The sequence below is a fragment of the Hemiscyllium ocellatum genome, chromosome 15, assembly GCF_020745735.1.
Source record: "Hemiscyllium ocellatum isolate sHemOce1 chromosome 15, sHemOce1.pat.X.cur, whole genome shotgun sequence".
NCBI lineage: Eukaryota > Metazoa > Chordata > Chondrichthyes > Orectolobiformes > Hemiscylliidae > Hemiscyllium > Hemiscyllium ocellatum.
In genome coordinates this window covers 41,499,193-41,524,508 of record NC_083415.1, presented here as the reverse complement: position 1 = coordinate 41,524,508, position 25,316 = coordinate 41,499,193, and the positions used below count along the sequence as shown (strand labels likewise).

Here is a 25,316-nt window from a genome sequence, read left to right as displayed (position 1 = left end):
CATGCAAGAGAGATGTAGTTGCCACAAAGGTAATGCAAAGGTCTACTTAACTAATCCCTAGAATTTGGGAGGTTGAGGCATACCAAATCCCATGGAACAGTGTCTCAGAATAGGGGTCTGGACATTTAATGCAGAAATCAGTTTTGTTCTCAATTCTGAGTAGTGAAACTTTTGATTTTCTAGCTCCAGGAGGTAGAAGCAGCTCATGAATAATTATTTTCACAACTGAGATTAATAGATTTCTACACAGTAATACATTAACACAGTTTTCCTGCACCATCTCTTAAAGCAGAAGATCAGCCATGATCTCATTGAATGGTGGAGCAGATGTGAAGGGCCAGAGTTGCCCTTGAGAAGGTGGTAGTGAGCTATCTTCTGGAACTGCTGCAGTCATATAATTGCAGGTAGACCTTAGGGAGTGAAGTCTAAGATTTTGACCCAGCAACAATGAAGGAATGGCAAGATGTTTCTAAGCCAGGATGGTGAGCAGCTTGGAGAGGAACGTGCACATGTTGGTCTACTTCTGCTCCTACTTCTTCAATTATGGTCCTTTTTTTCATAAAAAAATTATAAATCATGACAGAGACACTACAATGACCGAGATTATGAAGCTCAAGCCTACTTCATCGGCATAATTAAGTTAGATTGAGATAAAAATAGTAACAGGGGTTCTTGAATCAAGTCTCAAAACATACCTCTACAGAATGCTACAGTGAATTCTTGGCCTATTTTCAGGCAGGACACATGTCCCAGATTTGATTTGAAATTGCCTAACCATTTCACTTGTAAACTTGAGTGAGAAAAAAATTGAAAAAAAACTTCCAATTTGTACATCAGGTGAAGTCCAGTTCTCGACATATTAAAACAACTATATTGTGAATACTTGTTTCAGAAAATATCTTGCAAAGTAAACAGAAAACAACAAATCTACTTTAGGTTTTATTAAATGCACTGAACAAAAGTATAATTAAATTAAAAAGATGTGATGCAATTAAATAACTTATTCAGGTACTCATTCTCTAGTCTCAATTTTGGGTGCTAAGAACTTCTAAGAAGCGTTACTCCTTTGCCTCTCCCACTCTCTTCCTCCTGCGAATTTCAATTGTTTTTAAGATGTGTGACATAAACACTTGTAAAGGACAACAAATCTGAAGAATATGAGCAACACCATCACAGATGCTTAACGTGGTTATCAAAGCAACAAGGAAAACCACCTAGCATGCACACAAAAGTTACAAACGGAATTCATCTGTGTTTGAACTGAATGCAAGCAGCAGTATGGTTCATATTTTAGAAAGAAAACATTGTTTTCAAGTGGAATTGAGGTGCAAAGCTTTCCTTGTTACTTTAGAGAGCAACCCCTATCACTCTGCTGGTCTGTGATTTTTAAGCAACTGAATTAATCTTATGCTGCTAAATGGAAGGAAGGAAACTAGGAGGGGGAGAAAAGGGCAAATGGAAACAAGTAATTTACTTCCTACGATTCATTGAATTTACAGCACATATGGAGGCTACTCAGTGCATTGCATCTACTGTTGATCCTCTGGAGGAGTAAAACTAAAAGTTTATTTTAAAATGAGGTTATGAGTCTCCTAAACAATCAAGGTACAACTTTTATCAGTAGGCTGCATACCTTCTGCTAATCGCTCCTTCCATCCCTGAGCTGCAGAGGTGAAAAACTCATTATTTAAGGCTGAACTGCTGAGCCGCATTATACCATCAGTCCCAACCTAGAAGAGTTAAAGAAAACAATTCTATTTAAATTCAGTACAGAAACTGGAAGTTTTCATCCAAGTACTAATAAACACTTAACCACATGCTTCAAAAGCTATGAAACTTCCTTTAGGCATACATTAGTTCGCCTAGAACATATTAATTCAGCACAAACATATAATCCAAAGTCTGGATCACGATCAATTTATAAATCTATCAGAATCAGTCCAATTTTGGGTTGAATACAACAAAGAACAGCATGTCCAAGTTGGTAGTGTAAGTCTTCTTCCCCCTACTTAAAAAAAAAAGGCACCCAAGATTCAGATATAGCTTTGAATTTCAGAAATCACAACTTTTAGTTTCTTTCCCCCAAAGAAAGCAGAACAAAATACTCTCAAACTCCCATCACTGCTTGTTAAAATAATAGATTTGAAACACACCTTAAAATTTTGTTTGAATCGGTCATATAACACCACAGAAAACTTCAATGATGCTAAGTTTAGCCTTAAAAGATTAACAAGGTTTCAGGTTTGACTCAACGTTGCTATATAGTTTGGGGTGTATACAGTACTATTATTAGCAGTTTTGAAAAGATGGGGGGAAAAAAAGCCAGATTCTTACTTTTCATTAACTTACACTCAATTTAAAGCATGTGCATATGGGAATCCAACATGAGTAGAATCAGTTGTGAAAACACATCCAAGTGGTGAAAGGAGGTTTGGGGTGGTGGGAAGAGCTTTCAGTACTGTACATGAATATATTGGAACATTAAAGTATAGGAGTGAAGTTTATAAAACCAATTAATACCAATGTAAATACAAGCTTAAAACAATATTCTACTATCAAGTGGTTACTACAACCACAATTAGGCTTGTCATGAAACTTCATCTTGTCATAAAAGGAAGCAACCAACTTTTCAGTCTTGCAAAAATTTGTTTAATTAGCATTAAGCTAGGCTCAGCTTGCAGTGGAAACAACAAATAACAAACCAGTTTGACCGGTTAAACAAATAGTTAATCTTCTCCCACTGAAGCATCTGCAGAGAAACATCTGTTCCCAGTAAACTGAGAAGTGTATGAGGCTCTCCACAACAGCCCACTCCTTTCTACTTGCAGCTTTTTTTGTTATGCTGCCATTTGAAGACTGCAGGCTTAGCTACATTGCCCTCATGTTCATATGTCATTCATATAAATTCAAACAAGTAAATGGGCAAACATAAGAAATAATTTGGTTTTCATTATAAGGAACATCTTGGTACTGTTAACACATAATAGTGTAGACTTACAACGTATTTCAACTGGGATTGTGTGAAGCAAAATGATCTGGAAATAGTGCAAGTAAATAATTCATCTCCAAAAAAAAACTGCAGAATATTTACACAACTACAGAACAGAAACCCCTTGATGAGAAGAGGTGAATGAAAATTTCATTTCAAGTTCACAATTATGACCTATGAATTTAAAACTTTTATTTTGCTACAGATCACAGTGCCACCCACTGGTCTGCACATCATTATTCACCTATACCATCACCCATTTTAGACCTAATATATGGCACAGCTAACCACCACCCACTATGTAAAACAAAAAAAGCACATCAGGATTCTGTGGTACTCAAACCAATTTTCAGCAAAACCAAATCTAATTGAAATTTCTGAACCCTGGTTAGGAATTTCTTTTGTCAATTTCAAGATTTTAGTTTTTAAAAATTGAATACCTTGAAGCACCCACTTAATGTTGGTTCAAGTTTATTCCTATCATCTTCAATTAATCACGAGCATATTGCGAACAAGACTCCCATGCGCAAGAGAAACCCCAAGATTATGCTAATTTTCTTAAAATCAAGAACACTGATTAAGTTTAGAAGAGGCAACCTTTTGTAGCATTTAACTTGATAAGAACCAGAATAAAAATTGGTTTTGGTCATCAAATCTCCTCTCTTGCTGATGTCTAAGGCATTCATCTGCAAAATCCACATATAGTATTAGCAGTTCCAACCAACTCCTTAAGCCATATATGAAGTGGTCCATAGTGACTTTTCCTCTCTATTTTTTCCTACACACAGGAACCACTCTCAACGCATAGACAAGATACTGAGGAAAGAAAAAAAACCATCAATCCATCAATCAATGACAGGAACTTAGCTTTACCACTGTATAAAGTACCAACCTGCAGTTGAACTGGATTAAATTTCTATTCTCAATAACAAACCAAACAAAAAAAAGTTACCAAACAGAACACTTCAGAACCAAAATGTAGAGTGCTACAGAATTTCACTATTAGGTTTTTTTTCCATATTAGGAAGCCAGTTAAAAGATTAATATATGACACTAACATATTAATCAAAGGGGTTTCTAAAGAAGCTCAGTCTTGATGCCTGAAACAATTCAAGTTTTATAAGATGTTTTCACTTGACCCCACCTCTGAACCAGGAAGCCCAGATTCAAGTCCCACCTGTTTCCGAAGTGTGCAATAACATCTCTGAATGGGTTAATTAGAAAATGTTCCCACTTGACACTAACATTCGTTATGAGGAAACTGAAGATCTCATCAGAACACTACATCTGTACTGACCCTGTAACATATTCAAGGTTTTCAAAAGTAAAACTACAAATAATTAGTGTACTGTCTAACTGGACTGGAATGAAAATGGCTTTTCAAAATCAGAAAATGCCCCTTTACTATTTATATTATGTACGTGTGAATTGCACAAAATGACCAGATTTCAAGCACGTAGGATACTAATGTTTTGAGGATCTTTACACAATTCATTTGTTCAATTTCGAAGCTCAAGTCTTGTATGATGAGAATCAGAGTGCATAATCAGACTACTCAGTCATTTCTAAAGGAATAACTCTCAGTTGTAAATTTGTTTCTTTCTCCTCTCAAAGATAGATATCCCACCATGTACAGGAAAACCAGATTAGAGGTAACTGATTTTACCTTGTATACCAGATTAATGAAATTGGAATCAACAAACAGCATGCACAACTTCAGCCTAACCTGCGCGCAGACAACTAGCTTATCATAACATGTTTTTGTTAGGTTACATTACACCCCAGAATGCAGGTCTATTGCAAGCAACAATTTCAAGGAAACCTTGCTCACTGGCAAACATTAACAGCCTGGAAAAGCCAAAAGAAAAAGACTTTACCAGTCACAAGAAATCCACCAACATGGTTACCTGGTATTCCACAACAAAAAAAAATGCAAATAGAACATTTTGACTTGACAAGAGAAAGGTCAAACAACTTATCAAAATGTAATTACTTCTTCCTTAATTATTTATTTGGAAAGAATGAACACTCAATAAGTACATGCAATGATGCAAGGCCTCCAAATATATCAAGAACTTATGACTGCATAGCACTTTTGTGATAAATCAATCCAAAGTTCTTCACAAGATCACTGGAGCAGACTCAAAGAGTCAAGCAGCCTATGTCTACTGCTAAATGTTTATTCTAAGGCAAAATTGGACCCTGAGCTACAAACCTGGTATGGACAGACGATCATAAAGTTGATCAAACAAGTAGGTTTTAATAAGTTTAAGGAAAAGGAGAAAGAGAAAAACTGTGTTTGGAGAGGGAATTTTAGTGTTTCAGGTGTTAGGCAGCCAATAGCATGGACACCAATATGGATGATTAAAATCAGGGATGCCAGAACTAGAGAATCACAGATATAAAAGAGTTGAGAGGCTGGAATAGATTGCAGTAACAAATAATTTCCCATAATGACCTTTCTTGAAGAACCAACGGTACGTCTAATGACATGTCATTGGAATAAAATGCCACATATCCAAATTTGCCATAAACACATAGGTGGACAGCATTGTTAGCAGTGCTGATGGAACGTGATATTATATACACGAATTACTTGAATTACTATGGCAAATAGATTTCAACATATTCAAATAGGAAGTCATTCACTTCAGACCAAGGAAGGATAGAATAGAGTATTTTTTTTTAAGTAGTGAAACACTAGCCTTTATAACTAGAGACCTAGAATATAAAGGGAACAAATTTTTGCTGAAGCTACAGAATGCTCTGGCTAGAGCACACCTGGAGCTCTGGGTGCAGTTACAGGCACATCTTGCAAAGGAAATACAAGCCTTGGAAGGAGCATCAAGTTTGTTTAGTAGAATGCTATTTTAATTTCAAGGGTTTGATTATAACAAAACATCATATACAATTGGAATAAAACCTGAAAATTCTGGAAATCGAAAACACATCTGTGGAGAGAAACAGCTACCATTTCAGGTTCATGACGCTGCATGAGAAAAATTACCGATTCAGGTTACAGAAGAACAAAGACTGAAGGTGATTTGATTAAGGTTTTCAAGATTTTGAAAGAAATTGAAAAAAAACTTCAAAGCAAAACCACAGCATTCATGAGAAAAGTATGAAAAACTTCAGGTAAAGTTGGGCTGGAGTATAAGTTTCATTCTGACAAGAAACAGTAAGTACGATCAAAATCAATAATTTTAAAATGGAAATAAATAATTTCTGTCAGCTGCAATATAAAGAACATGGTGGCTGTTTGGAGTTAAGAAATTGATGACCATTAAGCAACTGAACGATTGAACATGCTTGAAAGTCCGATACTTAAATGTTCAGAGCTCCCATATCAACTATATGGACATATGCTATCAAACTGAGAAAGTTCTGACAAAAAAAAAGATTGTGAAAGCACTAGTATCTCAAAGAGCTTTCAAATATAACTTCAGAGCCATGTAACCATCCCAAAATGCTAACTGGAGTATTTATGAGGGCCTGCGACAATGTAGCATGATCAGTAAACACTAACGTGTTGGAAGCTCCTTGCAAGATTCCTCTTTGACTCAACGAATATTGGCTTTAAAGAAAATCTGCCCCGTAACGTACTGAACCACAAAAGGAAAGATTTTGTACATGTACTATGAAGTTAAGTTGCTTGAGCATTTGTGGTGATCAATGGGAAAAGAACGAACGAAAGAACGTCCCAAATGTCCTCCAGTTCTCAGTGCAGTTTGAAGGACAGTTGAAATGGCCTCCTTTAGGCAACAAAGTAAATATAATGCTCATTTTATGTCCTAAACAATGTATTCAACATCTCAACATGCCACAATTCTGCATTGAATAGAATCCACCTGACTTGCAAATGATTTTGCCTACAAAACATGATCTTCAAAATTACTACTCTTAAAGCAACTTCCAGAACAGATATTTCCAAGTGGACAGCCAATGGGTTCAATCGGTTGATGATATCTTCAGACAGAAGTCAGCTTTAGCATCACCTGTTAGAGGACATCAAGAACAGAATGCGATCTTAAACACTGATGGAGCAATACTAAGCAGTGGCCATCATTACTGATATTTCAGTAACATTTTAAACTTTTCTACATTAAAGTACACAGGGAGTGCTGAAACTAGCCATTTGATTAGCTACTAAAATCAAATTATGCTGGAAATCATGAGTCAGGCAGCATCCATGGAGAGAGTGCAAATTAACTTTTCAAGTATAGATGACTCTTCACTAGAGCTGCTCTAATCAAGATTTATCTAGACTTGAAACATCAGCTTGCTTTTTCTTCACAGATGCTGCCTGACCCACTGTGATTTCCAGCATTTTTAATTTTCAATACAGATTCCAGCCTCTGCAGTAATTTGCTCATATTTGATTAGCTAATCTGAAAAGCACGAACAAATGGCGAACCATCACTTTGTACTAAACACACTAACCAATGAAGGCAAGCGTGCCAAACACCAACTTCACCACCTTGTCTACCTGCAACTTCACTTTCAAGGAACTATGCGCCTGCACACCTAGCTCCCTTTGTGTGGCAACATTCTCCCTCTTGAATCTGCCTTTCCAACTGCCAAGTGAACCTGCATTTTAACCTTAACAAAATCCTAAACTACGACTCCTAATTCTTTGCGCTTCAGATTTCTGAAGTCTTTCCCAGTTTAGAATATCATCTGCACTTGTATTCTTCCTAAACAAATGCGTAAACTCTCATTTTCTCATAGTCTATTCCACCTGCCATTTCACTGTCCACTTTCCAAGTCTGGCCAAGTCCTTCCACAGCCTCCCCACTTCCTCAATATTACCAATCCCTCCATCTATCTTTGTGTCAACTGCAAACTTAGCATTGACGGACTCAGTTCCTTCATCCATATCTTTAATATACAACATGAATAGTTATGGTCCTAATGTAGAACCCGGCAGAACTCCACTCGTCACCAGCTGCCATCCTGAAAGGAACTCCTTTGATCCTCACTCTCTGCCTTCTGCCAGCCAGTCAATCCTCTATCCATGCCAGGACCTGGTCCCTAACACCATGAGTTCTTATCTTATTTAGCAGGTTCCTGAGAGTTGATACCTTGTCAATGGCCTTCTGGATATCTAACTGGATGACATCCACTGGCTCTCCTTTGTCCAACTTGCTCGTAAACTCAACAAATTCCAAATGATTTGTCAGGCATAACCTCGCCTTGATGAAGCAGTGCTGACTCCACTCTATTATACCATGCAGTTCCAAGTACTCGCAATCTCATCCTTACTAATGGACAAAAACCTTACAAAATGACAGATCAAGAGGCAATGGCCGAGCGATATTATCACTGAACTGTGAATCCAGAAACCTAGATAACGTTCTGGGGACCCAGGGTCAAATCCCACTACAGCTAGTGGAATTTGAATTCAATAAATATCTGGAATTAAGAGTTTAATGATGACCATGAATACATTGTTGATTGTTGGAAAAAACCCATTCAGGGACTCATTCATGTCCTTCAGGGAAAGAAAACTGCCATTTTTACCTGCTCTGGCCTATATGTGACTCCAGACGCATGATAATGTGATTCCCTCTAAACTGTTACTTCTAGGCAATCAAGGATGGGCAAAAATGATGGCCTAGCCAGTGACACCCTCATCGCATAATGAATACAAAAAACATTAGACTAATTAGGCCTATAACTTCTTGCCTTCTACCCTTCTCCCTTCTGAAACATGGATGCTACATTAGCCATTTTCCAGTCCTCAGAGAACTTCCCGGACTCCAGTGATTCCTGAAAGATCACCACCAATGCCTTCAATCTCCTCAGCTATTTCCTTCAAGACTCTGGGGTGTAATCCATCTGGTCTGGATGATTTATCTGCCTTCAGATCTTTTAGTTTCCCTAGTAGTTTTTGCTTAGTGATCGCCACTAATGTCTGTCCTTGACCCTCCTGAAGTTCAAGTATGATACTGGTGTCTTCCACTGTGAAGAAAGACGCAAAATACCTATTCAGTTCGTCCACAACTTCTACTACATTACTTCTCCAGCCTCATAACTCTGCCTGTGTTGTTCCATCATCTTCCATGCTAGGCTCCCCTTCAAAGCAATTCTGGCCAGCTCCTCCCTCATACATCTGTAATTAGATTTACTCAATTGGAATACTGTTACGTCTGATTCAACAATTTCCAATCAAACTTGGGGTGAATTCTATCATAATATGGTCAATGTACCTTCGGAGGTTCCTTCAGCTTAAGTTTCCTAATCAAACCTGCTTCATTATACATCAAAAGAAATCCAGAATTGCCTGTTCTCTAACAAGCTGATCCAAAAATAACTGTCATGTTGATATTCCATGAATTCCTTTACTTGAGATGTGCTACCAACATGACTTTCTCAGTCTACCTGCGTATTGAAGTTGCCCCATGATTATTGTAAGTGTCTTTCTTACATCCATTTTCTATCTCCCGATTTATTTTCTGTCCTCCATCCTAACTATTGCTAAGAGAGGCCTGTACATCACTCCTCACAGGATCTTTTCTCCTTTGCAGTTCCTCAACTGTATCCACACAGATTCTGTGCCTTCCAACTCTAATCTTCATTGATTTATTTTCTTAATGACAACGCAACTCCACCCTACCTGCTGGTCCTTTCAATATGAAGTGTTCACTTGGATATTTTGTTCCCAAAATCTGTGATACCCACAACATTGCAATCATCAATTTCAATCTGTGCCACAAGTTCATTTTTCTTTTTCGTAAAATCATGTATTTAAGCACAACACCCTCAGTCCTGTGTGACTGGCCCCCTCTTAATAGCTGTCCTCTTATCACCCATGCCTGAAGTTAGCTTCCTGAGCCTTTACACGGTCTGCACTATTCTAGAAACCTCAATAACTTCTACCAAGCTCTCCCCTCCTCCTACCATAACATTTTCCATAATTTCCACACCTCTTCTCCAACCCCCGCCCCCACCCCGAACTCAGGATAATTTTGACACTTCATTTCATTTAAATACAAAGATGCACTCATCCACAAAACTACTATGCATTAACTATTAATTAATAAATCCCACTACATTAATTGACAATTTAAAAACTTTTGCACCAGATTTCCTGACTTGATGTTATCTATGCAGCTGTGTTCAAATCATTCAATGTTCAATTTTAGATAAAATGTTCCTGATTTAATAGACTACATTAAACACTCAAAGCAAGTGATTCTAAATTCATTTCCATAATCAAAACCAATGCATGGAGTGCATAAATCCGATTGGGATCACAAATAATGCTTGTTTCTACAGACAAAATACAAGGCAAAAGCAAAATATGACAAAATCAAAAATGTCCAAAATAGTGATCAAGTCAAGCAGCAGCTGTGCAGAAAACACCAGACAGTTTTCAGGTCAATCATCTGATAAAGCTCATTAATCTGAAATGTTAATTCTTGTCCTACCCTCACAATTGAAAAGAACAAAACATATCAAGTAGAGAAAGTAAGGCTTAACACGCTGCATTTAGTCAGAACCAATACAATGGTTTGTCACATAAAACATGGCCACAAATTAGAGTCATAGCTGCTTGTCATAGCATGGGAAAAAGCCCTTTAGCCCATTGTGTCAAAATTGCCATTTTGAATAAGAAAGGCCCAGTATTTATTCTCCCTTCTCTTTTCACCAATTAAGTGTGCATAGTTTTCCTTTTGATAAAAATGTATTCAATATCCATGCTCAGATCAATCCCTACCTGCCTGTCCACCTCTGGCAGTAGGAATAGCAGCTGCTGCTGAAAATGTAGCGGCAAAGAAGTGAAAGTCCGTGAGTTAATCAAAGCACGTAGATTCGTGTTCACAAGAATTGATCCAGGTGTTTCAACATCAATCTCTTCCCCTCTGTTCCGCTTCATCTGTCCTGCTTTCAAAATACAAAACCATGAAACACCTCATTGTAGCTGAACAGACAAAAAGAAATCACAAAACCACAAGCTGGCTGTAGGATTTTTAATATTTAGCACCTGACAGAATTTGATTTAAACTCTTAACACTTCATGACATAAGCACAAGGCAGTCTTCCTGGAAAAAAAGTAGCCTGAAAATATGTTTTGAACATCCAATAATCCAAAAACCAACTTCAAGTGCCTCAACAAAAATAAATAATTTGTGGAACCAAATATCCCTTTGTGAACAAATGCCTCAATCCTCCGTAAAGGTTACAACACTGTATTAAGACAATTGGTTTCATGTTTTTCTGAGGGCTCCGTCTCAGTCAGTGCCACCCTCCCCAGTTCATGCCTCTCCCATTCCCTGAATCTCCAGACTGCTGATAACTCCCCCTCTTGCTGCCACTTTGGCTTTCATATTATCTCTTACAAGATGAGGGGCATGCATAGGGTAAATAAACATTTCTTTTTCCCAGGAGTGGGAGAATCCAAAACTAAAGGGCGTAATTTTATAGTGAGAGGGGAAAGATTTAAAACTAACTTAAGAAGCAGTTCTTACATGCAGAGTGTGGTACATATATGGAATGAGCTACCAGAGAAAGTGGAGGACACTGGTACAATTACAACATTTAAAAGATATCTGGATGGGTATATGAATAGAAAAAGATTAGAGGGTTATGGACCAAATGCTGGCAACTGGGACTAGTCTAATTTAGGATATCTGGTCGGCATGGACGAGTTGGACTGAAGGGTCTGTTTCCATGCTGTACAGTTTTATGACTTTACGAAGTTTCTTTCTGTGTTTCTTATTGCTCAGCTACAGAGACCTTGGCATATTGAGGATTCAGGAAGAAGTCAGTCAGAAAGAGACATGGTCAGAGAGCATTACATGTAGCAAACAAGAGGTTTGGCAAGCAACATCAATTGTAACTAGAGGTTCAAGATGCATGGTGCATCAGAAGCTCAGATTGCAGGATCAACAGCAGCAGCAAGGGTCACAGAGTGAGAAAGACAGTGGTGAGCAGATATGAAGTAAAAAACTTCTTTCATACATTTGAATTTTATTTTAAATCTTATTTTATTTATCAATATGAACCAATATTTATTTCTTTAACTGAATGCAAGGTGGTAGTGGTGAGATTTTTTTTTAAATCGCTGCAGCCCAAGTGGTGTAGGTACATATGTAGACATGATCGGAAGGGATTTCCTTGACTTTGGCACTGCGATTCCAAGTCAGGACGTGGAGGGAGACTTGCAAGTGTTGGCACTCCTACGCATCTGTTGTTGCAGGTTGTACAGAAGGCAGGTTTGGAAGGCGCTGTCGCAAGACTCTTGGTGAGCTGTAGTAGTGCATATTTTACATGGTAAACATTTATGCATTGGTGACTGAGGCAGTAACCATTTAAGGTAGTGGATAGGGTGGAATAAAATACTTGCGATTGTTAAAGTGTTGAGAATATTCTATCACACGCTGCCTTGTAAATGAAGAACAGGCTTCACAGAGTCAGGAAACAGTTTACTTGCCTCAGACTTCCCCTTGTGGCCATAACATTTGTATGGCTAGGCCAGTTTAATTTCAGGTTCATAGTAACCACAGAATGTTACATTTCATGTTTCAAGTTCAACTATTTCATATTCATGTACCCTCTGGTTCTACAGAATTTTGGCTGAAAAACAGATGGCCCAACTGTTGTGTATTAAATCCATGCCTTTGCCCATCTATCATCTCATCCTTTAATAATTCCCCAATTCACCCTTACCTTTGCAAGTTTTATTGAAATTTAGGTACTAGTTTCCTGAAGTTCTGAACTAAACCTTTCTCAAAGTCATAATAACATTTTGTCACATTACGATCATCTTTCCCCAGAGCTTCCTTTACGATGTTATTAAACGTGCTTCTCTGCACAGTATTTGATCTCAAAAAGCTCATCCCCCAGTCAATTACATCTTGACCTAGAAAACTGCCTCAATTTTTGTTTAAAATGAATAAGTATTTCTTTCTGCCTTGCTTTGTTACATAAGTTTAGTCCTCGAAGCTTAATTTTGTATTCTTTTGTGGGATGTTTGTGTTACTTGCAAAAAAGCATCTATTGTTAGTTGACTTCGAAAGGAGGTAGTTTTGGCAGATTATTTCAAAAAAATTGTTAAAGAGTCAAATGCTAAAATTCCTCTTACAAAGCCAGTAAATTATTTTTAGCATTGCTTTCTGCCCCTTGATGCCTACTCAGACACAAGCTAATACTATATGTTAATTTTTCAAACTAAAATACTTTCTCTATTCTCTTTATTCAAGGAAACCATCCTCCATTTTGCCCATATGCTCTAGAACTGAAATACACTAGATTATTTAATTCCTAAACATGATCACTCTACAACCACATCTCTGTAACAGCTATTAAAACAAACTTATTAAATATCTGATATGAAAACAAAATACTGCAAACCTGATAGGAATAATCAGAAATGCTTTATGAAATATACCATGCTTTCCATGGGTTATGACCTTTTAACATTGCTGTGAAATATCAACACTGTCTCAAATTACAGATACCTCCAGATGACAGGGTGGTTCCAGCAATTTTTTAAAAATTCATTTTCCAGCATCTGCAATATTTAACATTTGTAGATCTATGATGTTCTGTTCCCTTAGGAGCACTATACAAATCTAAGTTGTTGAAATACACCACAAAAACATGACATCCAACAAGTTATAAGTTACCTGACACTAACATGCATGGTTCCACTGCAAGGAATCAATGACTAAATAAACAGAATATTTTTAAAAGATACTGTGTATGTAACTCAATGGATGAGTAATAAACAGTACTGATTATTGTTTATAACCCATGCTCTGTATTTCCAGAGGCACAAAGTATAATTTCATCTTTAGGCCATGAATAGTTGGGCACTTTGTGGAACATAGCATTTTAAAACAACATTTCATTCTCCAAGATTACAACAGATACATTATCCTAAGAAGTAACAAAAATCACTTCTTACCCGTGCTCGGCCTTCTCAGGGCTCTGAAATGCTGTCCAGGTTTCCGGTTCAGGCTAGACCTACACTGAAGTTTATTCATTTCTGTTCTGTTGTATTGTGTGCTCCCTGAAGTCACTGTGCAGGAACTAATACTAGATGCACTGCTTGACTCACCATCTGTGTGCTTTGCTGCAAATGCTGAAAAATAAATACTTCTTTACTCAATTGTGTAACTCTAAAAACTGGTAAGAGGAGGACATAAAAGGAAACTATGATCTTGATCTATGGCAGTTAGTGTCTCAATTTCACATCTGAACAAGACTGAAGAAAACTAAACATGAGCAAACTGGCCATTAACATGCTAAACATTTTCTGATAATCATTTTCCTGCTCAAAAGAAATTCCAATTCTTTGATTTAAAAAGATTACCAGAGAAAGAAATACTGCAAATTAAGTGCTTACTTTAAAAAGCTAGACATCCAAATTTGGACGTACACAAAAATCTGACAATTGAACTATACAGATATTGTTTAGATCAATTACTTTCACCATTTCTAGCACTGTTTTCTGCGCCCTGATTTCTACTCAAATACAATTTCATAAATTAATTTTTCAAACTAAAATCCTTTCTGTATTCTCTTTATTCTATCTTTTTGTTCAAGTAATGTTAACTTCTTAAAAGTAAACTCTTGAACAAAGAATTAATATACTCACAGAGCAAAGTCTATTAATATTTTGTGAGAAGGTACTTAGTGTACCTTATTCAAATGAGCGAATCTGGAATTTCATATTTTCTTCATTCACTTATGCAACATGGGCATCACTGGGTGGCCAACATTTAATACCTGTCCCTAGCTACCCTTGAACTGAGTGGCATGCTAGGCCAGTTGACAGCAGTTGAGAGTCAAGCACATTGCTGTGTATTTTTGGCAAATGTAGGCAAGAGCAGGTGAGGATTGCAGATTTCCCTCTGAGGGGAACCAGGTGAGTTTTTCCAACATTCAGCAATGGTTTCATGGTAGATTCTGAATTCCAGACTTTTTAAAAAAATATTGAATTCAAATTCTAAATGGCAGGATTTGAACCCAGGTCTCCAGAACATGGAGCTGAGTTTATGGATTGATAGTCTAGCAACAATACCACAAGGCCATTGTCTCCCCCTTTACACTCATGTAAACTGAAATAACAAAGAATGCAACAAACGTATTGGAGCAGAGTGCCTCTTCAGAGTCTAAAAACTTATCCTCTATTATCCGAAAACAATAGAAAATTGTGCTAAAGTAATTAAATACCCAAAAGTCACAGGAAACAAAACAGTTGAGCAAGGTGGCTACATTACAATTTTAACACATGAGCTCCTCCAATCATAACACTTTCTGACTAAAATATAGATCACACTACTACTGACATGCTTCCAGAGTTGTATTTTTATTCTCAAAGTAAAATAGGCTTTCAGCTAGTTTATGTAAAGTCCTCCACCACCTAGAGTTCACAGTATTTTATTGAAGGATGTCAGATTTCCTTCCAGATGGATTTTTATGAGAATCAGTAGTGGTTACACAATTATTATTAGACTAACTTTTCATTTCAGATTTTTTTTCCCTTTTTATTGAATTTAAGTTTCACCATCTGCCATGGTGGATTTCAAACGCATGACCGAGTATGTGAGCCTGGGGTTCTGGATTATTCATGCAGCGACACCACTACACCACCATTTATGTCTCCATCGTCTGGAATCCCCTACAGTCCATATTGCTGCAGAGATATGAATTACAGGGTTTTGGCCAAGCAACAGTGAAGGAACAGCAAGATCCAAGTCAGCAAGGTGGGTTTGAAGATAGCTTGCAGGTGGTGCTCTTCCCATACATCCACTGTCACTTCCCTTCCAGGTGATATCTTCCAGATCTGCAACTTATTGTTATTTTAAATTGCACAACTACTCTGGACAATCTGTGAACTGCTTTCTTGAGCCACTGTTGTCTCTGGAGTGCAGAGAACCACACTGTGTGGTTAAGAAAGGTGTTTCAGGATTCTGAGACAGTTAACAATGAGAGAATGGCAATATAGTTGCACGTTAGGATGGTATGCATCTGGATAAAAACATGCAGGTAGTGGCAGTCCCATGGGGTTAGACTGCAATGAGTTTGGTTTTAGTTTGGTTTGGTTTTATCGGTGTGTATTTTCTCACAGAAAACAGTTTTGAGAAGAGAGCAATCCGTCAGGAACTACATACATGCAGTGAAGGGTTATCAAATTTCAAAGCTGCTTCTGACATGGAGTAACTTAGCAAAAGTGATGCCCATGCTTGAACTAAGGTGATCTTAAATATGAGGCACTTAGTCAGAGCTGGAGGGTCACTCAGCCGGATGCTAGTGAAAGAATTCCCAATAAATCTCCTTCTTGGAAAATAGCAGGAATCCCAAGAGGAGAGAATTTGAGAGTTGTGACACTTTTAAAATTCATTTTGTGGGATGTGGGCGTCGCTGGCTGGCCAGCATTTATTGTCTTTCCCTCGGTGCCCTTGAGAAGGTGGGAACAAGCTGCAGTCTACCTGCGTGTGTCGACCCACAATGCCAATAGGGAGCAGATTCCAGGATCATGGCCCAGCAACAGTGCAAGAATGGTGATACATTTCCAAGTCAGCATGGTCAGGGGCTTGGAGGGGAACTTAGAACTGCTGATGCGCCTGTCTATCTTCTGCCCTTGCCTTTCTTGATGGAAGTGGTTGTGGGTTTTGAAGGTGCTATCTGAGGATTTTGGATGAATTTCTGCAGTACATCTTGTAAACACTGCTGCTGCTGAGTATTGGTGGTGAAGAAAGTGGATGTTTGTGAATGTGGTGCCAGTCAAGTGGGCTGCTTTTTCATTGGATTGTGTCAAGCTTCTTGAATATTGTTGGAGCTGCACTCATGCAGGCGAGTGGAGAGTATTCCATCATAGGCCTGTTTTCCACCTTGTAAATGAACAATTTGGGGAGTCAGGAGGGGAAGTATTCACTGCAGTGCCTCCAGTCTCTGACCTGCTTTTGTAGGCACTGCATTAATGGGGCAAGTGCAGTCAAGTTTCTGGTCAATGGTGACCTTCAGGATGTTGGTGGTAGGGCAGCGATGTTAACACCATTGAATGTTAAGGGGCAGAGATTGGATTGTCTCTATTGGCGATAGTCATAGTCTGGCATTTGTGTGGCACGAATAGGACTTGCCATTTGTTAGCCTAGGCCTGGGTATTGCCCAGATCTTGGTGCATTTGTATATGGACTACTTCAGTATCAAAAGAGTTGAGAATAGTGCTTGAACATTCAGCAATCATCGGCAAAATCCTAACTTCTGACCTAATGATGGAGAAAAGGGTCACTGATGAAGCAGCTGAAGATGTCTGGACCTAGGCACTACCCTCAGGAACTCTTGCAGAGATGTTCTGGAGCTGACATGACTGACCTCCAACAACAACGACCATCTTCTTACTTGCCACGTAATGACCCTAACTAGCAGACAGTTTGGTCCCTGATAACCACTGATTCCAGTTTTGGCAGCACTCCTTGATCCTACACTAGGTTGGATGCAGCCTTGACATCAAGTGCTGTCACACTTACCTCATCTCTGGAATTTAGTTTTTTTGACCAAATTTGAACCAAGTTTGGAATGAGGTCAGAAGCAGAATGGTCCTGGCATAACCCAAACTGGGTGTCACTGAGGTTATTGTTGAGCGGGTGTGGCTTGATAGCACTGTTGATGATCAAGAGGAAACTGATGGGCCGGTAATTGGCTGGGTTGGATTTGTCACTTGTTTGTTTTTTTTTGTGTACAGGATATACCTGAGCAATTTTCCATATTGTTCAGTCGATGTCACTGTGCTGGAAGAGCTTGGCTAGGGGAGCAGCAAGGTCTGGAACACAAGGCTTCAGTACTATTGCCAGATTATTGTCAGGGCCCATAGACTTTGCAGTATCCAGTATTTCCAACTGTTTCTTGATGTTATGGGGAGCAAATTGAATTTGTTCAGGACTGGTATCTGTAATGCTGGTGACTACTGGAGGACGCTGAGATAGACCACCCACTTAGCAATTCTGACTGAAGACTGTTGTGAATGCTTCAGCCTTATCGTTTACACTGAATAATGGAATAGGCTGAAGCAACTGAATGGCCTACTCCTGTTCCTGTGGAAAGTGCAGTACTCATCCATCATTGAGGATAGGGACATTGCAGAGCCTTCTCCTCCAATGGATTGTTTAATTGTCCACCGCCATTCACAATTGGTTGCGGCAGGATTGCAGAGCTTAAATCTGATCCAGTGGTTGTGGTATCACTTGGTTCTGTTTATGACTTGCTGCGTATGCTGTCTTAGACCTGCATGGTAGCTTCACTAGATTGACACTTCATTTTCAAGTGTGCCTAGTGTTGCTCCTGGCATGACCTCCTGTACTGTCCATTGAACCAGGATTAATCCCTTGGTTCAAGGGCAATAGTTGAGTGGGGAATATGCTGGACCATGAGGTTGTAGATTGCGCTGGAGTACAATTCTACTCCTGTTGATGGCCCTGAGCACCTCAGTAATGCCCAGTCTTGAATTGCTCGATCTATTTGAAGTCTGCCCCATTTAGCACAGTGATAGTACCACAAAACATGATAGAGATTATTCTCAATGTGAAGACAGGATTTTGTCTCCAGCAAGACAGTGCAGTGGTCACTTTTATCATGAATAGATGCATCTGCAGCCAGCAGATTGATATGGATGAGGTCAATTATGTTTTTTGTTGGTTCCCTCACCACCTGTTGTAGACCCAGACTAGCAGCCATGTCCTTTCAGACCCAACCAGCTCAATCAGGATTGCTGCTTCCGCCAAGCCACTCTTGATGGAGGACATTGAAATTCCCCATCCAAAGTACATTTTCTACCCTTGCCATCCTCAATGCTTCCTCAAAATGTGTTTCAACATGGGGGAGAACTCCTAGTTGACTTCAAACATTATATTTCATTTTCATTCTTGTACCTGTGGTTACTCATCAGCAACACTTAAATTCTATGCTATAACTCTGCTTGTTTACTTTTATAACACATCCATGCTTTTCTCATAGGAATTTGCTTAGCAAAACAATGATTGCATGGGAAAAAAATTAACATTTCTACACAAGCATTCTGCATCTTACCTGAAGCTGATTCCACATGCTCTCCATTTACTTTCAGTGGTGTCAGCACAACTCTTGGAATGGATTTGCTCATCATCACTGGAACTCCAATCTTCTTTTTTGGCTGTTGCTTTACAAGCTGTTTACATGTCATTAAATGAAAAGCTTTAGCATATACTCTTAAATATAAAGTTCTAAGAACTATCTTGATTTGAGACTGTGAAAGGCACAATGTCCCAAGGTGTTGCACAGGCAATAAAGCATGTTCACTGTTAAAGTATAAGGACCCACAGCCAATTTATAATAAACCAAATCTGGACAAAGAAGTTAAACAAATGAGCAGGCGAAGTTCATTAGAAGAGGGATGAATGTTAACCAGGACAATGGCACACACTTTCTGAATAGTGCTACAGGATTTCTTACATTCAAAGATGAAGCCTTGGTTTAATGTTTCACCTTAATGCAAAACAGCAGGATTCCTCAGTGCTGCATTAATGAGTCAGTCTATAGCGTACACTGAAGTGTTCTGGAGTGGCTTTTGCACATTCTATGCTGACTCAGAGGAAAGAATGCAATCATTGAACCAAGCAAGTTAAAACTAAGTCTCACGATTCTGCTCATGTTAGATCTCCAACTTGCAACTTTAGTATGATAGCATAATGCTGACTCCAGACAAAAAAGTGTATGGAAATTCTCTTCATTGGTTAGTCTCCTCCTATCTACTTCACTAATGTATCAGAACTAGTAGGATATGATTTCAGATCTGTTGTTTACATTAACATTGCAGTGTTAATAGCTAGAACACACATGTTCCATTACTGATCCACGTATACTAGATTTTACTGCACTTTCCACAGGAACAGGAGTAGGCCATTCAGTTGCTTCAGCCTATTCCATTATTCAACGAGATAATGGCTGATCTGCAGCCGAACTCCATATACCTGCCTTTGCCTTAATACTTAGGCTTAGCAAAAATGCATCCATCTCAGATTTAAAATCAACAACTGATCTAGCATCAGCTGCCATTTGTGGAACAAAGTTCCTAACTTCTACCACCCTTTGTGTGGTAGAAGTGCTTCCTTACATCTCCTCTGAGTTACGTGGCCTTAATTTGTAAACTATATGCACTAGTTTGAGAATCCCCAACCCAGAAACAAAGTAGAACAAGACAAAGTTTTGCCTAAAAAAAAAGGAAAATAAGCACATTAAGAACAAAAACTAATAACCACATGTCCATGCTGCACCTTTTAAAAAAAAAATTCCCTCATGACACAAAGTAAAGATGAGTCGACAATCACGTGTTATATGCAACCCAAGACTTGGCTATATGAAGTTCAAAGCTCATGCAACATCTCTCTATTTGAAATCACATTTCATTTTCACTATTTTGCCAGATTTAAACTTGGAGCCTGGAGGCTTGTAGAAGGTTTTACCCCATGGAAAAATTCCCTTTCCAATAATACTGATTACATCTTAATTTTGATAACTGATATGAATACTGACTATTTCAAGTAACTGATGGAGCCAAGCTGAATTAGAATTAATCGTGTACTTTTTATTGAAGCGAGTGTGTCAGGAAAGCTTCTGTCAATATATTAAAATAAAATGCTGATAATACAACTGGTATGATTGCAGTTGTGGTGAGAGAAACAAAGCTAACTCTTCAGATCTGTGACTGGTCATCTCAGCTGGGCAAAATCCGACAAATATAATCAATTTTCCACGTGTGAGGAGACAGGGATCAGGGAGAGGGTAGGCAAACCATCAGAAGATTAAGTTCATAATATGACAGTGAGAAGGGTGTAAAAAGGGGCAAGGAAGCATTCCCAAGAAAGGATTACATATATCAGCTTTTCTAAAGTTAAACAAAATCACTAAAAATATACAGAAAGGCCACTATGTCAAACATAGCTCCCTGAAAGTTAATTTGTCATTTCCTTCTCATCTATCTGCAGGATTTGGCTGTAGGTAAAATGGCGTGTAAAACTCAAATTTTCAGTTTTTGGGATATCACTGACAGGCATAATTAGATGCCTATCCGTAGCTGGCTTTAAAATGTTGATGATTTCACTCATTGGCTTGCAAGATCACTTTTGGCAGGCAGATGGACAAGAGATTTCAATTTCAGATTTAAAATTTGAAATTGAAGTCATCCATCTTGGTACGGAGAATTGTAAGTATATATGAACTCTAAGGAATCAACAATTCAACCTCAAGTCTGCTCCACCATTCAATTCAATTATGGCTGATCTCATCACAGCCTCAACTCCATTTTGCTGCACACATTCCATAAACCTTCAACATGTTACTAATTAAAAATCTATGTCCTCCTCAAATTTACTCAATGTCCCGACATTCACCAGAGTTAGTGATTTCCATAGCTTCATGACCCTTTGAGTGAATTAACTTCTCATTTGTCTTGAATCTACTACTCCTTTTCCTAAAATTACAACTTTTCCTTGCAGATTTCCCCACAAGAGGAAACATTTTTGCTATGTCTACTTTGTCAACCCCACCCTTCCCCCCTTTTAGCGTCTTATTGTCTTTGACAGTCACTCACTGACAACTATAATTGACCACCTATCACCTTACCTACCTCAGTTAGATCACCTTTCATGTATTAGATCAGGAAAGGAAAATGCAGTTCTCACCGTGGAGGGCCAAGCAAGTTGATTAATTTTTTAAAATCAAATATTGAATTTGGAAACTTTGATCACTTTGATCTCAGTTTAAATAGTTTTTTTTAATCTGATCGAGACTACTGTCCAAGTTCCTGGTGGCCACATTTGGCAGCACAGCATTTACAGGTAAAGCATCAGGCATTCTGTCCAACTGTATTAAGCCAATGATTATGTTCACATGATGCAATGAATGACCGACAAATACAGTTAACCAGGCTCCATCATACTTGAGTGAGTTGGTAACAGACTAGAAAAGATGGCAACTTCAGGAAGATAGATATTGGTTGTTCAGTACTCTATTATTAGACTAAATCTCCCAGGTAATTGGACAAAACCTCCCTATTCAGAAGCAATAGTTGGAAATTTCCTACATAATATAATTGCTATACATCAATACAGATGAAAATAGTAACAAAATGCAGAAATGTTATACTGTAACTATAACAATTCTAAGTAACTTAGGATAGATTTTGTTACATTCAACGGTGAAGGGCAAACAAGTGTGACCAGACAGCCAATAAAACTTGTAACCATTTCATGATTCACTTAATTTTTCCAATTGGAAGCCCAAACAGTTCGACTTGGCAAGATGCATGAAATGACCAGCTAAAAACTTTAAAATGGTCCAGAAAAAAATACTTAAAACAATATTTAAATCAATCGTTTTACCTTAATGCAAACGTTTCTATAAATACCTTCAGGATTTCCAAATGCACCGTATCAAGAAAGCTAGATTCTTCTATTGCAAATATATGCAAATTCTATAGGCACAACCTCTTCCCAATATCTAACAAAAATCTTGATTTTAATGTGCAAATTACCCCATTGAATGACACCTCATATAAAGTAGATTTACCAAGGAATAATTTAAAGCAACTCCATCCAATCAATTTATATCTAACCAATTCTGCAGCATATCTGTGTCAGAGCAGTGTGTAATCTTTGTTTTATTTTAACATTTTCTAATCAACCTGTTCAGAGTTCAGTTTCTCTGAGGCAGGTGGAACTTGAACTCTGGCCTCTTGGTTCAGAGGTAGTGCATAATACTTGAAATAATGGAAAAATCAATATCCCTTGTACTTGAATTAATGGAAAACAATTGATCAATTGGGTGTCCTATTCCAATAATTTTATTGTTCAAGGCAATGCTAGATCCAAGTCCTGCAATTCTTTGTCTGACAACACATGAAAGCAATTTCAACCTTACACTGCAGTGGTTCAAGACATGTTCTCAAAGCAAGAATAAGCAATAAATATTGGCTTTTCCAACAATGCTCACATTGAATATGAATTTACTTTTTTAAAACATGTCTTCTACTACAACCTGCAATCATTATTGTCTATGGATTAAGTTGGTTTATAGTGTAAACTTTGCCATGCCAAAATTCCCTCTAAGCTGTGTGGTTGGTCAGATGCCTGAGAGGTTTTGTGCTTACTGAGAAGCATGCAAGTTCTCATGTGGAGGTTACTGCCATGCATGTATCTGAGGTCCACACAGTGGAAATAAATTAGGGGGAAACACAGACGGCTACACCACATTCATGGGTGAAGACAGGCATTTTATAATTTTTCATGTATATTTACATTCTTTTATTTACAAGTATTGAATATCTTTAGTTGGATGGCAATCCAGTTGAATTATATACATGTTAAATATTATTCCAGAATAAAATAATACCTTAGGACAAGAAAAAAAATCAAGAAAGTACCTGCAAAGCTTGTGGAGTTCTACATTTGGAAAAACAATAAATCCACTTCATAGTTATTAGATACAAAAACAAAGGTCAACTCTTCAGTTACTGTAATAGCCCTTTTAGATGCAGTCCAGCTATGTACCAATCGTAAATACTACTAAAATACTGTTAAGTAACATGAGTCTGGGGAGGAAACAGAAAGCCATCCAATACCATCTTACAAGAACTCAAAGATCAGTGGCAAATAACATTTCCATTTTTCAGTAATCATTTATCAATATATTTTACATTCTAAATAACAGCAGATACTACTGTCTGAAAAGTTTTCAAGCAAGAATATGGAGTTTTAACAGTTCCTAAAATATACTGATCAAGAATGGTTTCAACTGCAGTACAATTTATCTCAAAGCCTCACTTACCTGCTGGGTTGCTTTGTGGCTGTTGTGTTTGCCAGGAGACACCTGTTTGCCTTGATGATCAGTGGAACATGATGCATTTGAAGAACTTTCATCAGACACTGGTGACACTAATTATGGAGTGAAAAAAATGAAGTGTTTAGACTGCTGCCATCCTGTATCCCTCATACACTCTGCATTTCACTAATAATGGCATTAGTATTGATAGGTTCAATCATAACTCAAAGCAATTTATTCCACATTGTTTTAAAACTAAATTAGTTTTCTTTGTATGAAAAATCTTTTCAATGTGAAATACAAAATTGCATAAAATTCGCCAAGATGTGTACACATTTCTTAGTGTAAGCATTCTAATTCCGCTGTGGGGTCAGGAAGCCTCCGGAAATGCATCAACTTTATGCCTTGGATATTTTTACTTCTCTTTCAGGCTTTTGTGCTTCTATCACTCTTCAGTACAAGTCGAAGACCCCCAGATAAATCCACAGTTCAGATGATAAGACCAGCTCACAGCCCAATACCTCAGAGCCCTTCAATACATTCCCTGAAAAAGCTAAATAGTTTCCATCTCAACTTCCTCTGGCAAAGTTTTCCAAATTCTAACAACCTCATTACAAAATAAATTTCTTCTGACAGTTTCTCTTGATCCCTTTATGGCAATCTTCCAACTGAAGACATCTCATTGACTCCACAGCAGAAAAACTCATCTCAATTTACGTAATTAGTTGGACATCATTGTTTTGAACATTTACAGCCTCAAACAAAAGTCTCCACATTTCACAAGTCAACCATCACGTACCATCATTTTCCTCACCCGTGGTACTGGTTTCATTAGAGTCACAGCTTTCCAAATCAGGTCCATCATCGTAACCTTCGCCATCACCAATGGGTACATTTTTGGACCATAAGAGCGCATCTTTCTGAATGAATAGAATTTGTTTTTAAAAAGTCAATTATTCACTGAATGAGCAAACAAAAATCAAGCTATAAATTATTAAAGATGGAAATTAGCAAAATGCTGCATAACAAAAAGGTTTACTATTCCCGAAACATTTACTTCTATTATGTTAATATTTTTTCTGCTAAACTGTTTCAAATAGCACAGGAAGATATTCCAAATAAACATGTAGCCCTCATTTCTGTCAGAAGAATGAAATGTACATATACATACATACACATACAATAAAAAGCGAAAGATGACATCAGGACACCTTATATTTCCTTTCAGTTCTGAACCATTAGTTCATACAAAAGCAATACCCCCTTATATAAATTTGGCTGCATTTTTGGAGCAATGTACAAATTAAAGACTTAAAACTCTCTTTAACCACAGCAAAATAAACAGTATAAAAAGTTTCCAAACAGCTTTCCTAAGATTGTTAGTCACAGATTACACCTCCTCAACCAAGCAATGGCTTTGGTGAGAGAGAGAAGTTAGTACCAATGTGAGTCAAATTAGCAACAGAAGGAAGTCCTCTATTTGTATGCTCACATTCAATATGTGAAACCCCTAAACAGTGTC

General features: G+C 37.9%; 1 protein-coding gene across 5 annotated transcripts in view; it reads right to left on the bottom strand.

Moving 5' to 3' along the window:
* LOC132822961 (polycomb group protein ASXL1-like) overlaps nucleotides 1-25,316 on the bottom strand; it is a 106,515-nt gene that overhangs the window by 20,742 nt on the left and 60,457 nt on the right. For 2 of the 5 annotated variants that reach the window (XM_060836410.1, XM_060836409.1), the window contains exons 3-8: nucleotides 24,594-24,714; nucleotides 23,801-23,907; nucleotides 19,028-19,145; nucleotides 13,902-14,078; nucleotides 10,710-10,876; nucleotides 1,634-1,730 (exon numbers count right to left, since the gene is read on the bottom strand). In XM_060836410.1, the coding sequence (XP_060692393.1) occupies nucleotides 1,634-1,730; nucleotides 10,710-10,876; nucleotides 13,902-14,078; nucleotides 19,028-19,145; nucleotides 23,801-23,907; nucleotides 24,594-24,714 (787 nt within the window). Of the gene's footprint in view, nucleotides 1-1,633; nucleotides 1,731-10,709; nucleotides 10,877-13,901; nucleotides 14,079-19,027; nucleotides 19,146-23,800; nucleotides 23,908-24,593; nucleotides 24,715-25,316 lie in introns of those variants that run through there. The other 3 variants (XM_060836413.1, XM_060836411.1, XM_060836412.1) reach the window with 3 other exon arrangements.